Source organism: Juglans microcarpa x Juglans regia, chromosome 3D (assembly GCF_004785595.1).
Source record: "Juglans microcarpa x Juglans regia isolate MS1-56 chromosome 3D, Jm3101_v1.0, whole genome shotgun sequence".
Taxonomy (NCBI): Eukaryota; Viridiplantae; Streptophyta; class Magnoliopsida; order Fagales; family Juglandaceae; genus Juglans; species Juglans microcarpa x Juglans regia.
In genome coordinates this window covers 9,010,766-9,023,752 of record NC_054598.1, presented here as the reverse complement: position 1 = coordinate 9,023,752, position 12,987 = coordinate 9,010,766, and the positions used below count along the sequence as shown (strand labels likewise).

The window sequence follows — 12,987 nt, the reverse complement described above, 5'->3', positions numbered from 1 at the left end:
TTTTGTTGAGCCAAGACTGACATTGTCATTGCCAAATCAATGTGGGTCGCGACTTAAATTTTATAAAAATTTGTGTAGAAGTAGTAATTCTCTTTTAATTATCTCTATTTAAATAATATCAATTATTATTTTTAAATTATGACAGTAAATACACAATTATCTTTGATCACATCCCCTTTTTTTTGTTCTTTTTCACTCTTTGATGGAGTCTTTTAGAGCTTTTTCTCAAGGAAAAAAAAAATTACAAGTCATAGGTTAAACTTTTCCAATAGTCTAAAAGCTCTAAAGCAAATTTATGTTACCTTCGGAATATGCTTTGTCAATTATTTGAGTAATACTATATATAGTCGTGAAATGCGTAAATACTATACAATCATTTTGAAAAAAAGTAAAATCTACTGCTAAAAAATTAATTAATTTTTTTATGTGAGTCGCATTTATTCACTTTTTTCAAAAAAGTTATGCAACACTTGCACACTCTACAACTGCAAATATCATTTTTCATTATTTATTACCATTTCTTGAAGATACAGCCGTGTAGAGCAAAATGGGAGACGATTGTAAAGAAGATGGAGAAGAATGAAGCACTGGATGTTTTCAAGACTGAGATTAACTTTATTAATCTATCTCATGCGAGATTTAAATTTCCCAACTAATATGGGGCAAAGCCCATTTCTTGGTATTTTGGAAAAAATAAAAACAAAAACTGTCAGTGTGGGATTAAAAAACATAACTGGACATAAAGCTAGAATAAGCAGTAACATCCACCCAGTCCGGAAAAAGGCTTTTCAACTTCTTTGCCCCACCAACTAATTTCTGGTCTAATACAGCAACTTCCACTCTCAAATCTTCAGAACTGCTAGCCTGCCAAAATCACGAAGTTGTGCATGATTTGGTAACGGCTGCAAGAAAGATAGGGGCAAAAACATAAACTACTACTAATAGTGACCAGGCTTTACCTCTAACCAGAAGGTCCAATTCTCATGGCTGGCTCCGCTAAGTCTGCATATATATGAAGGTGGACCACCGTCTAATGTTTCAGGAGCTGTACCAATTTCACAATGTTAAAATCCATACAACAAAGGGTAATACCATAGGCCAAAATCAAATTGGAATTGGAAAGAATTTTCATACCTGGAAGAACATTATCTGCAAATGACCAACTGGATAAGGGACCGGTAATGTTTAGGACTGTAACCCAAACCTCCTCTAAGGAACTGCCATGAACATAACACTTAAAGATGTTCAAACTTGTAGCCAGATAAAATGGTTCATAACATGTGATGAAAATTTAAGTTTTCAACTAGCTCTAAACATATGAATGGACCGTTTCCATCCGTGTAAAACAAGTTACTGTGTTAAAACAAGTTACTATGTAATGATAATCATGTAAAAGAATTGCTTTCACTCTATTGCAATGAGCATCCCTATGTCAAATATGTGATTGTTATGGATTTCACACTACAGCAACAAGAATCCCACGGTGAAAACAAAGTTATACTGAACATTTTTTTTTTGGCCTGAAGCAAATTCATAGTCGGCACCTCCTTGTATCGTGCTTTGATTCTTCCCTTGTTTTTGGGTGCATTCAAGCATGCACCAATTGTGTATTACAATAAAGGTTTCTAGATAATGAGAGCACATCATGAATTCTGAACTACAGAAGACACAAATGCAGTGTGGATAAGCATCTGTGCATAGAAGCATAAAGTTACACCTTAACGAGACATAATTACAGGGAGACAAATGGGCACAAGTCATTCAAAACAAATAACAGGAAATCTTCCAGAAAACAAGTCCAACATATTGGAAATAAGTAATTTGAGTAAAGGAAAATCTACATTGATAATAAAAATATAAAAAGTACGAATATTTATCACTTTCAATATTAAACTATGCCTATGTCGGCCACTAAAGGTGTTCACAACTTTGAAATTGTAAATGCACATGAAAATGTTTGTCATATGCAGAACAATGTAACTTCATGGATAACTCGTGCATTTCAAACCACTCACCCTAAGGAAAATTCCAAGTGAACTCTTCGAGATCCTTTGCTAGAAATTGTATGTTGCTTATAAACAGACAAATGGGGGAAGTATTTATACTGCTTCAGAATGCCATCACTTTGTGTAGGGAACTTCAAGCTTCTTGAGAACAAAAAAGAAACTGGAAATAGTGCCTGCGGAAAGAAAGAGAGAGAGGTCCTCAGATGTTGCATCACTTTGCTTCACAAATTTAATGGGGGATGACAAAGCTCCATATTTGTGTCCAGTGTTTTTCTTTTATAGTTGTGGCCATCATTTGTTGCAACAAAACAATTGGTTCACATATCTGTGATGCGTGTGCGTGTGTGTGTGTGTGTGTGTGAGAGAGAGAGAGAGAGAGAGAGAGAGAGTTTTGCTGAAAACCGGCATGTTAATATGGCTCGGATCTTGAAGAAACAAAAGAATATGGATTTTCATGCAGGGATGAGGGGACTACCATTTGACAAGGACATCATGAGTTTGAAATGGAAAAGTCCAATATCCATACCTTAAGAAGGCATATAAAACCATCAAATTCATGTATTTAACATAACAATGGCTTGAAACTTCATTGTCACATACCATCCAAGTCTCCCGGCGAGACAATGTAGCAGCTTCGAAAGAAAACTCCGAACTAACGTGTAATTCATTTGCCACTTCAGGTGCATATTTGAAAACAAAAGCTAAAGAATTGGAATCCACTACAGAAAAGTCATAAGAAGAGTCCACAACCTGATTTCCATCTGTGAATTCCAGAAGTAAACACATATTTTTTTTGGATTAGCAACCAACAGAGGAGGTTCTTTTGAGGGGTTTGGGGTAGCTGAGACCACTACTAGAAACAGCATGCTAATACTCAAAAATCATAAACTGTAAGTGTAATACTGGTCAAAATATAATAGTATTTAACTTGTTAGATATTGAAAAGTTATGAAATAATGTTTTGTAGTGTTTTCTAAATATATATATATATATGTTTTTTTAACGTTTGTAAGTGTTTCTGAAGATAGTTTGTAAAACATTTCTGAGACCAAAAAGAAGACTTCCAAAATATGTGTTCTCTGGTTCATTTAACATATAATACTGGCAACTTCAGTACCTGCAGTAAGGAATGTATGCTGGAAGACAACCCTCTTAGGTGCATCTGTGCTGTATGGAAAGAATTGTGATGACAGAGCCAAAGCAAGCACGGTAAGATGCAGCAAAAGTTGAAAAATTGATGACCTCGCCAACCAATGACCACATATAGGTATTAGGGGCCCACACACCAACCCATTGCAACTCCAATTATTGCTGCCACTATTATGTCTGGAAGGAAATATCCTGAAAGCAAAGACCTGATAATCATTACTAACACTAATTTCATAAGACTCGGTTGATTAAATATTGCAGATTGTTGACTTTGAACTGCCTTGTAGAAGACAACTTAAAGTTATCAAAAAAAGTTCAAGAATTCAGACTTCCATAAGGCAAAAATGAATACAAATCAACCTAGCAGAAGTTGTGAATAAGATACATGACTCGCCAGTTTATAAAGTTTCTCCCAATAAAAAAATTTTAGTTGTAAGGTATAATTCATTGATTAAAAAAGTGGAAACATCTATTTGATTAACTTTAACTGCCAAATCTCTGATCTATCCAAGTGCCCACTGAGTAGTGCAGCCATAAATAAGTTCCACAACTAATAATATACAGGGAGAAGGATTTCCAGGGATGCAGGCTTCACTATATCAAAACAATGAAGGCAGTACTGATTTAAGTAAAACATTCTTGCTACAGCTCACGCATCAAGACTCTAGGCTTCACAGTAGCCACCCTGTATAGAGTGAAAAATGAGTCCGCTCCCCACCCACGCCCTCCACTATAAGAAATCTAAAAACAATTTTGTGCTAGTCTTGATGTAAATGAAGGTTAATAAATAATTAGCAGTGCAAAAAGAAAGATAGAAGCTCAGAAAAACTAACCATACGGGGGTGGAATAGCACCCATCATACCCATCTTCTCGATCAAAAATTGAGCAAGAAACCCCCCAAAGTAAACACAGTACGTAAGGCATGGAATCAGGGGTATTATGTAAAATACTGTTGACCTGACAAAACCAAAATCAATCAGATTGCAATTTTCAATATGAGACATCCGATGAAATGACTGCAATCTCTGTGCTGAAACAAGAGAAAAGGCATGGTGCGACAGAGAATCTGAAACAAGAGACAAGGAGTGTGTTGTCCCAACATCCAGATGAGAACGAAGAAAGTCCACTGAAACATCTCAACCATTTCAATGATTTTGGCAAATCCTGTATTTAGGTATTGTAGCAATAGAGAATCTGGAAAGTGCCACCATTCCCACTTAGATACTTTTACCTCTCTCAAGAGATCAATTACCTTAATACAAGGTCCCCAGACAAGCCCAACACACTCCTTTTTTCCTTCTTTGGCTGGGCTGAAGCCTAACACACTCCTTTGCACGTGTAGGAGTTTCACTACCCATAAACACTTGGAAACCAGACATGACATAATTTATTAATTTACTTTCAAATGAACTTCTTGTAAAATTTATATAAGACTCACAGAAGAAAGAAATCAAACCGATCACCATTGAAAAGAGTACCTGAGTGAATGGCATCCGAAATATTTGACTGAGAAGCAAAAGAAAGGCCATGCAGCAAGCATAGAGGCAGACACAAAAAAAGTCAAGAAGCCTCCACTCAGACCAGCTACAAGATAAGCCTGTTTTTATAAAGGTTCTTTAGACATTTTGAATTCTTTTGTGTTGCAATATAACTACATTTGACTAATAAAACTAATTACAGTGGCCAACACGTACCAAAGTGAGTATGGCATAAAACCCAAAAGCTCCCCAAAATCTTGCTTCGTTAGATAGTGCCTACAAGATTTATCTTTCAGATCAGTGCTAAAACAACTGCATTAAGCATCTGCTGTGGTTCTAGAAACTTGAAGTAGAAAATGATCCCAACAAATAGATTTAAGTAAATTTCGAAATACAGGTGCAGCAAGTTGTGCCCAACACTTTGGGATTCCATGCCATGGGCATCAGGAGGAAAAAACTAAATAGATAAATTTTAGCAAGATCCACTAAATCAAAGTGTGCTGAAACTTGAACAGATGAGAGAGAGAGAGAGAGAGAGAGAGAGGCCTATCCATCCACTTTGCCAGGAAAAAAATCTATGAAAGATAGTATGATAATCTTGGCCTTGATCAAGGAAATATAAAAATTTCCAAAAGAAATGTACCTCTCTTGAAGTCTTCAGGTCTGAAACATCTTGAGACAGGGGAAAACAACTCCAAACAATTCTTGGAGTTAACAGACCAACAAGTGAACAGGGGACAAACATCATAAAAGCCAAGTATGGATGAGCAAACCTGCATAACGGCTCAGCATGTTTAGAAGAACCTTGCAATGCAGTGATACTAAAGTGCAAAAACTCAATCCTGAAATGGAACTAGAGCTACTCTAAAGAGTAGGGAATTTGTGTCTTCTAGAAGTTCAACACCATAAAATTGGATGGGAATTAAAAAGTAACCATATTATTTCAATATATCATCTGAAATCTTGCAAATACTTTATCACTTTGTCTTGGTCGAATCCTTTTGGATCTCTCTCTGAGGCATGGTCAAGCCTAGAATAAACATGTTCATATCATGGTCACTTAGGGTCCGTTTGGCAACACAATTGTTCCAAAGTATTATTAGATATTTCCTTCCCAAACAAACACAAAACACTTTCAATTTCAAATCTTCAACTTTTTCATCTAATCATAATCTAATCATTATAACTTTTCCAAACTTCCAAACAAAACACAAAAAACAATGCTACTTTTTCAATTTTCAAAATAAAAATTATATTCAAACAATTTTTAGCTTTATAATATTTTTATTCAACTTTTTCTATTTTCTTCTCAAAACCCAATAAAACATCCTAACTCAAGCAATTTCATTACTATTCACAGATGTACTGAGATATTCTAAGCATCCAAAAGGGCCCTTAATTTAGCCATGACTTGCCCAATAGTTGTAATATGCCACAGGGTCAACCAGAGAAATCGAGAAAGTATTGTCAAGCATAAGGAAGAGCTTCCTTGATGGTAACAAGTTTTATCGGCTGAAATGAATTGCCTTGAAATAAAATATTATAACATAAAACTAGAAACTATTTTATCAATTATTATATGGAATCCCAAACTCTTATAACCTACTCGATTTCATGGACAATCAACACGCCAGTCATTCAACACCAATACAAATAACAATATTAGCAAGATTATTTTACAGGAACGGTAATTAAAAAATATATATCCACCCACCAGCTCATTGCATGACCAGAGAACAGCAACCTTAGAATGGAAAATAAAATTGGGAAAATAATTGCAAGTATAATCCCAGCAAAATGGAACAGCATTCCTGTTAAATCAACAATTTTGACAGCGGCGTCAATGCAAATAATAATGATGATGATGATGATTAGAGAACTAAAATTCTTAACTGGAATATATTATGAAAACTGAACATTGAAAGACAGCTTCAGGAATTATTTACAAATAAAAATCAACACTGACCATTTACCTCTTGTAAAATCACAGAAGATTGCAAACCAAGAACGCAATCCAGAATACAGTAAACACAAAATGAAGGGAACACTAAGGAAGATGGCAACAGGAATACTGTGAAGTACCACAGCAACTCTTCTTGAATAGAATATCTGAAAGATTTATATTAAAAAAAAAAAAGGAAGAGATAGAAAGAAACAATATTAGTCATCAAGTGCGATCGTACTTGTAGACAACTCATGTATCATAATCAGATCATTAATTATTTCTTTGATAAATAAATCATTAATTATAAATGAAACCATACCATGAACCATGTTAAGTAATCAAAGAAAATAGCCCGTTCGTCTGTATATTCATTGGAAGTAGTGGCAAAAGATTCTCTATCATGGGTATTCTGTAGCTTAGAAGAATTGGTGAAGGCCTTAATTAGGCTGAACAAATTTTCTCCACGTGCCTGGATGCTTCCGGGTCTGGAGACATTAAAAATGAATAAGAGAAGTTTTTGAGAACAAAATAGCATAAAGATCTCAATTAACTAAATATGTACCAAAATAGCAGATGTAATGCATACAATAGTCTCTCCATTGTATCATAGGAGGTATGATAAAAATAACCATCAAGGAGAAAGATGATATCCAGCCCAGGAATGTTGCCATAATCTTGGGAAAATATTCGGTAATCTGTGTCTCCAGGAATAACAGGAAAAACATCCTGCACATAAAAAATAGAATCTTAGCAATTAAATCAGTTCTGCTGAAACTGGTGAAAACTGCAGCCAAAGCACATTAAAATGTCGAGGGGATAAAAACACGTGCACACATCCACATGAACAATGCTACACAACCTCCCCAACCTCCACACACCACATTTTTTTAAATTTTTTAATTTTTCTTTTTAGTTTATTCTTTTTAAACTAATTCAATTGTTCTATTCATTATTCATATATTAAATATTTGATAAAAGAAAAAAATAATAAAAATTAAAAAAAGTGTGGTGTGTGGAAGTTGTGTGAATAGTAGGAGGTTGTGTAGATTTTTTCTTGTAGATATAATGCATTGCCCTAACCTCACTTTGAAATTGTAAATATGGCCAACATGATTTTTGAAACATTAAACAAAATCATGTAAACAAAGGTTCAAGAGGAAATGAGAAAGAACTGTGCTGTTTTTACATCATAATGAAAGTCAATATTCGGTACACATGAATCATAAAGAAATGAAATGGTCAACACCTAGATTTGAATTTAAGACTATAAGAAAGTTGTTAAAAAAATAAATAAAAGACCAATAAAAACCTGGGCTGCACTATGTGCCATTGGGTATACTGCAGATTGGGCATAGACGTGAGAAGGCCAAGAACCAGGTCCGGACTGGCAAACTAAATCTGTTAAATTGGAGAGCAGAAACAAATCAGTGTTATGGCACCACAACAATATATATGGAATGGGAAGAAATAACGAAATTAGAGTCCTTATCCTCTATCAACAAAGAAGACGATTCTCAATATATCAATTGTTCCTATCGTATTTTTTAACTGTAAAAGAGATTTTATTAATACTGAGATAGGCATAGCCCAAGTAAACAGGAAATTGTTGCTCCTGTTTTAGTAAACATATCATCAGGAATGGAAAGCAAGCACAAGTTAGTATTTATTGGATATACATTTCATCTCTCTTGAAGTTGTTTGTCAAACATTTCATAACACGACAATGTCCCCCATTATTTTTATAAAGCAAGCACCAATTAGTATTTATCGCATATACATTTCATCTCTGTTGAAGTCGTTTGTCAAACATTTCATTACACAACAATGTCCCCATTATTTTTTGAGTTAGTCTATATTACAGTTGGATTATCCTAGGAAGTTGGTTTGCATGTTTTCTCGGTGATTGGTTGCCGTCTAAGTTACCCCCTAAAAGAATAAAAAGTGCAGACCAGTTAGTTGCAGAATTGTACTCCTGCATACAGCCATAATAAGCATGCGATCTAAAATTTTTCAAAAAATAATACAGGCATTGGATCATATCCTACCAAGACCTCCAGTACCAGATGCCTCAACATTTATAAAAGCTCCAACTGTGTCATGCCATTTATTTGTCTTCATGAAACCATGTGAACCCTGAAACAGCAGATGCAAATAAACATCTCATAAGCTTACCCGTACTAGGAGAGCATATGACAGGAAGAAAGAAAAAGTAAAATGAAATTTCAGAAATATTAACTACATAATTTTTGGCTAGCATAAATTGTGATGGCTGCTTTTTTGTTGTTCACTTTCGTTTTACTTTTTGTGTCGCACTCTGGCTTGCCTTATTTTCTTGTAACAACCCAAGGAAAGCTCAAGGTATAAGGTTACAATTGGAGCCCTTTGGAATCATTATAAAGGGCATGAGCTTCTCCCTCCCAAACAATGTGGAATTCCATTTACCACCTCCAATATAGAATCCGGGGTATTGCAACCTCACCCACTTAAATTCACGACGTCCTCGTCAAGCCATTCCATTAGCTTTGAACCATTTATAACGATTCAAGGAAGGCTTAAGTCAAATCCGGGCCTATACTCTAAAAGGACTAGATATTGTTACAATTGAAGCCCCTTGAAATCGTTATAAAGAGCTTGAACTTCTCCCTCCCAAACAATGTGAGATTCCGCCGCATTCCTATACATAATCCGGAGTATTACATTGCCATATGTGTTTAGGAGGGTGCCGTGCCACATATTTCTATTTACTCCGTTTAATTAATTAGTTTGTAAGAGATAGCTTTAGAAAATTTTTGCCTCTGTCAATTTGTGATAAATTGTAACATATGTCCTACTTTATAGAAAAAGAAATGAATAAGTGTTCTAAGGGGTGGATGATATTAAAGCCAAACAAATTGAACTTGTACTGTTGTACATCTGAAAAATTAAGTACTCGCATCGACTTAGTCATAATCTTTTTTCAACCATGCGGTTGATTTGAAGAGGCAAAAGCCTAAATAAAACAACAGGACACCAGGTAAAGCACATACTTGAGAGAGTTTTAGAGGGAGGAAACAAAAAAGTCGGTAAAAATGATTCCAAAGTAAAAATATCGTTGCTTCCAGACAAAGCAATACCATTATGTCTTAATTCTTACCAACATAAATAGCTCTTCTGCACCATTAAAAAGAAAAACAATAGGCCGAGGAGGGACCCAACCAGAGTCTACAGTGAGTCTTGCTACTTCCAGCATTGATGCTAAAACAAAACAAAAAGGACAGAAGTAAACATGAGAATATAAACCGATCAAGCAAGAATGACCAAGATAATATCTCTAACAGTTGTGGAATTTCATTGTACCCACCAACACAGGAACCACAGTCACCAGCACCTGGGGAACCAAGGGGCTATCAAAATGGCCATTCAGTAAAAGTGACGGGTCAGTGTCTAGTGAATCTGCCGATGACATCCTGTCATTTGGTGCAGGTTAATCCATACTGGCATGCATAAAATAATAAAAATATAATGCTTTATTTATTCATATAAAATACACAGATTAACAAGTTTCCTCTTACAATCCTGTGCATTTTACAAGTTTCCAACTTAACGAATGTTATATTCCTGGAGTCTTTGTCCAGATGCTTCCTCATTCTCTCCTAGTAAAGCACATTTACAAGTTATTCCCTACCTCTCTTCTTTTTGTCCCTTTACAGATTTACAGGTGCGGAATAGCATCAAATAATGAAGCTTCGCATGCTTGTCTTGATAGTTAAATGGTAATCCGCAATACGACTACCTCACATGTAACACTGGACGTGCGTGGGACCCAGTAGTAAAAACGCAAATAACCTCAGCACAAATTCAATCAGAATAATGTGAAGTACCTCGTAACAATGTTTGTGTGATTTCTATACGCCAAAGTTATGCTGTAGCCTAAGAACATCATGTTGAAGGAGCCATTAACAATGGTCTCCTCGACATCTACTCTGCAAATTAACAATCGGGGCACAACTGCAAACTATCAAAACGCAAATAAACAACCAATTCCTCCAGCTTAACTGCAATAATACCAGACAAAATCGAGCTACAACTTCGACGTTGGACATAAAAATGAAATAAACAAACAACCATAAAACTGAAGGACAAAACTTCATAACAACATGGAAATGAATAGACCAACCTAATATGGGACCCGGCCCGCTCCTTCGTCATTTCCAGCTGGCCTTTGATATAATGAGCAGCTTCTTGCAAACCAGGACGCCCTTCCTGTAAAATAATCCAACAAAAAAGTTTAAAAAGAAAAAGGCTTCTCTTACGGTTCACAGCCCCCCTCTCTTCTTTGTTGGTAAAAAAAGGCTCACAAAGATACGTTAAAAAAAAATGAGTGAGAAAAATGTAAGGAAATGAAATTCGTAATTTTGAAACAAAATAAAGAAACAAAAAAAATCATCTTATTTTCCTTCTATATCCTTTCCCGGAAACTAAACGGAGCATTAACACTAACAAATCCAATTAACCACGAAACAAAACTTCATGAAAATAAGAACTTTGAAGACATCTAATAGAATTCGATTTTTATCTCAAAAACAAAACGAAGCAGCCAAAAGAACTGGTCTCACTTGGCGACCATCGATCTCTTTGGACAAAACTCGGACGTGTTCGACCGCCCTCGCCTCCGAGAAGCGATCGAGCGGCGCGTCGATCCCGAGCGGCTTTACGAACTTCATGTGGACGACGGAATAGGCCAACATCGCCATGAGCCCATACATGATAGCCAGAGAAAGCAAGAACTTGAACCCGGACACATCCGCGGCACTCAACCTCCAAGCCATTCTACTCCTCGTTTGTATCGTCCCCTCCGAGTTTAAACACACAAGCAGAACAAGATTTACGCATCCATGTATACGTAGAAGAGGGAAGGAGTGACAGGGGTAGGGTTGGTAATGGTAGTGACTGATGGATTTGGAATATGCTGGATTTTGTCAGCGGAGTCGGCTTGGAAAGAGAGAGATTAGATAGATACGAACGGAGGCACCTCCCGCGTTGCGTTTGTCCTGGGGAACCAACTCCAAATACAATACGAGGGTTGGAACCGGTTTTTCGCTCATGTTTTTGGTACAGGCTCCATCGCATTAATTTTCAAAACATTTTCTTCGTGAAAAGATTGTAATTTTATACGTCAAAATCGAATGCTTGAAATAAATGACAATTAAATGCTTAAATTATTAAAAAAATTTACAAGTCAGACGTGAATTATTTATCTATCTTCAATATTTTATCACTCAATTCGATTACTATAATTAATATGTGATAAAATATTGAAGATGATATTTTATACTGGGTTCAAAACTCTCAACCCTCATTATATAAAAATATATATATATATATTTATCTCTACAATTAAAAATGATAAATATTAAATTAAAAGTAACCTTAACCCCACAAATATTAACAACTTGGTTAAGATAATATTATTTTGACGTAGGATAATTTGTAGAAGAATTTTTCTCATCAACTACTATTTACTATCCTACACCGTGAGCTTCCGACTCCACAACTATGAAACCGGCTCAAACCTTTAACTTAGGGTTAGGAGGGCCACAACCGAAGAGCCTGCAACTATAACTATGTGGTAGATAACTCTCATAAAGTAAGAGGTTTGATCCACAGTTGGATGCGATTACCCTAGGGAAGATAACTCTTATAAAACAAGAGTTATCTCCCCTCCGATTAATAAGGGATCATGAAGGATATACACTCGGGAATGGTGATTAGAGTCAGTTACCGTCACACCACGTCCATGCACTTCTATAAATAACCTACGAGACGTAACAAACATTTTTATCTTCATCTTTACATATATTTATTCTCATATTGTGTTACTGACTTAAGTATCAGAGATTCTCCAAGGTAACCAGTGCCGCCCCTTTGTTTTTGCAGGTCATCTGTACGGTTGGTGGTGTGAAACACATCATTTACAGTGGCACCATTTGTGGGATCTTCTTAAATACGTTAAACGTGATTTTTACATGCCAACCGTCACACGTACATTGAGATCCAGAAACAAGCACAGCGGAAGTGGAGATGAGGTTAGCAGAAATAGAAGAAAGACTTAAACAAGTAATGGCAGTTGTTGAGCAACTGCAAAAGGAGAACGAGGAGTTTAAACGGTAGAAGGATAACCCCCTGTCCAGAACGAGCAAGTTGAAGGAGATGCACACAGTGCGGAGGGGGTATAAATAGCGAAGAGATGGAAAAGAAAAAGATGTACGACGAGCTACGCAGTCTGGTTGACAAGTACAAGGAGATGGCGAAGAGGATGGGTGGTTCCTCTTCCGTGGAGCAGCTCCTTACCTGAACAGACCTCCCTTACAGCGAGGAGGTCATGGCGGTTCCACTACTGTCAAAATTTAAGGTACTGCAGATTGACCT

The 12,987-nt window shown here is 36.1% G+C and overlaps 1 protein-coding gene across 1 annotated transcript; it reads right to left on the bottom strand.

Moving 5' to 3' along the window:
* Positions 1–592: 592 nt before the first annotated feature.
* On the bottom strand, positions 593–11,637 carry LOC121254804 (endoplasmic reticulum metallopeptidase 1-like). Its single transcript, XM_041154963.1, is given in 23 exon segments — positions 593–864; positions 960–1,045; positions 1,135–1,217; positions 2,016–2,179; positions 2,607–2,767; positions 3,124–3,288; positions 3,291–3,347; positions 3,989–4,113; positions 4,635–4,753; positions 4,851–4,910; positions 5,278–5,407; positions 6,349–6,445; positions 6,608–6,743; positions 6,899–7,064; positions 7,166–7,305; positions 7,889–7,977; positions 8,625–8,712; positions 9,713–9,813; positions 9,920–9,955; positions 9,958–10,025; positions 10,440–10,541; positions 10,736–10,821; positions 11,175–11,637. Coding segments are annotated over 23 exon segments (2,616 nt in total). The 5' UTR covers positions 11,388–11,637; the 3' UTR covers positions 593–720.
* Positions 11,638–12,987: the final 1,350 nt, after the last annotated feature.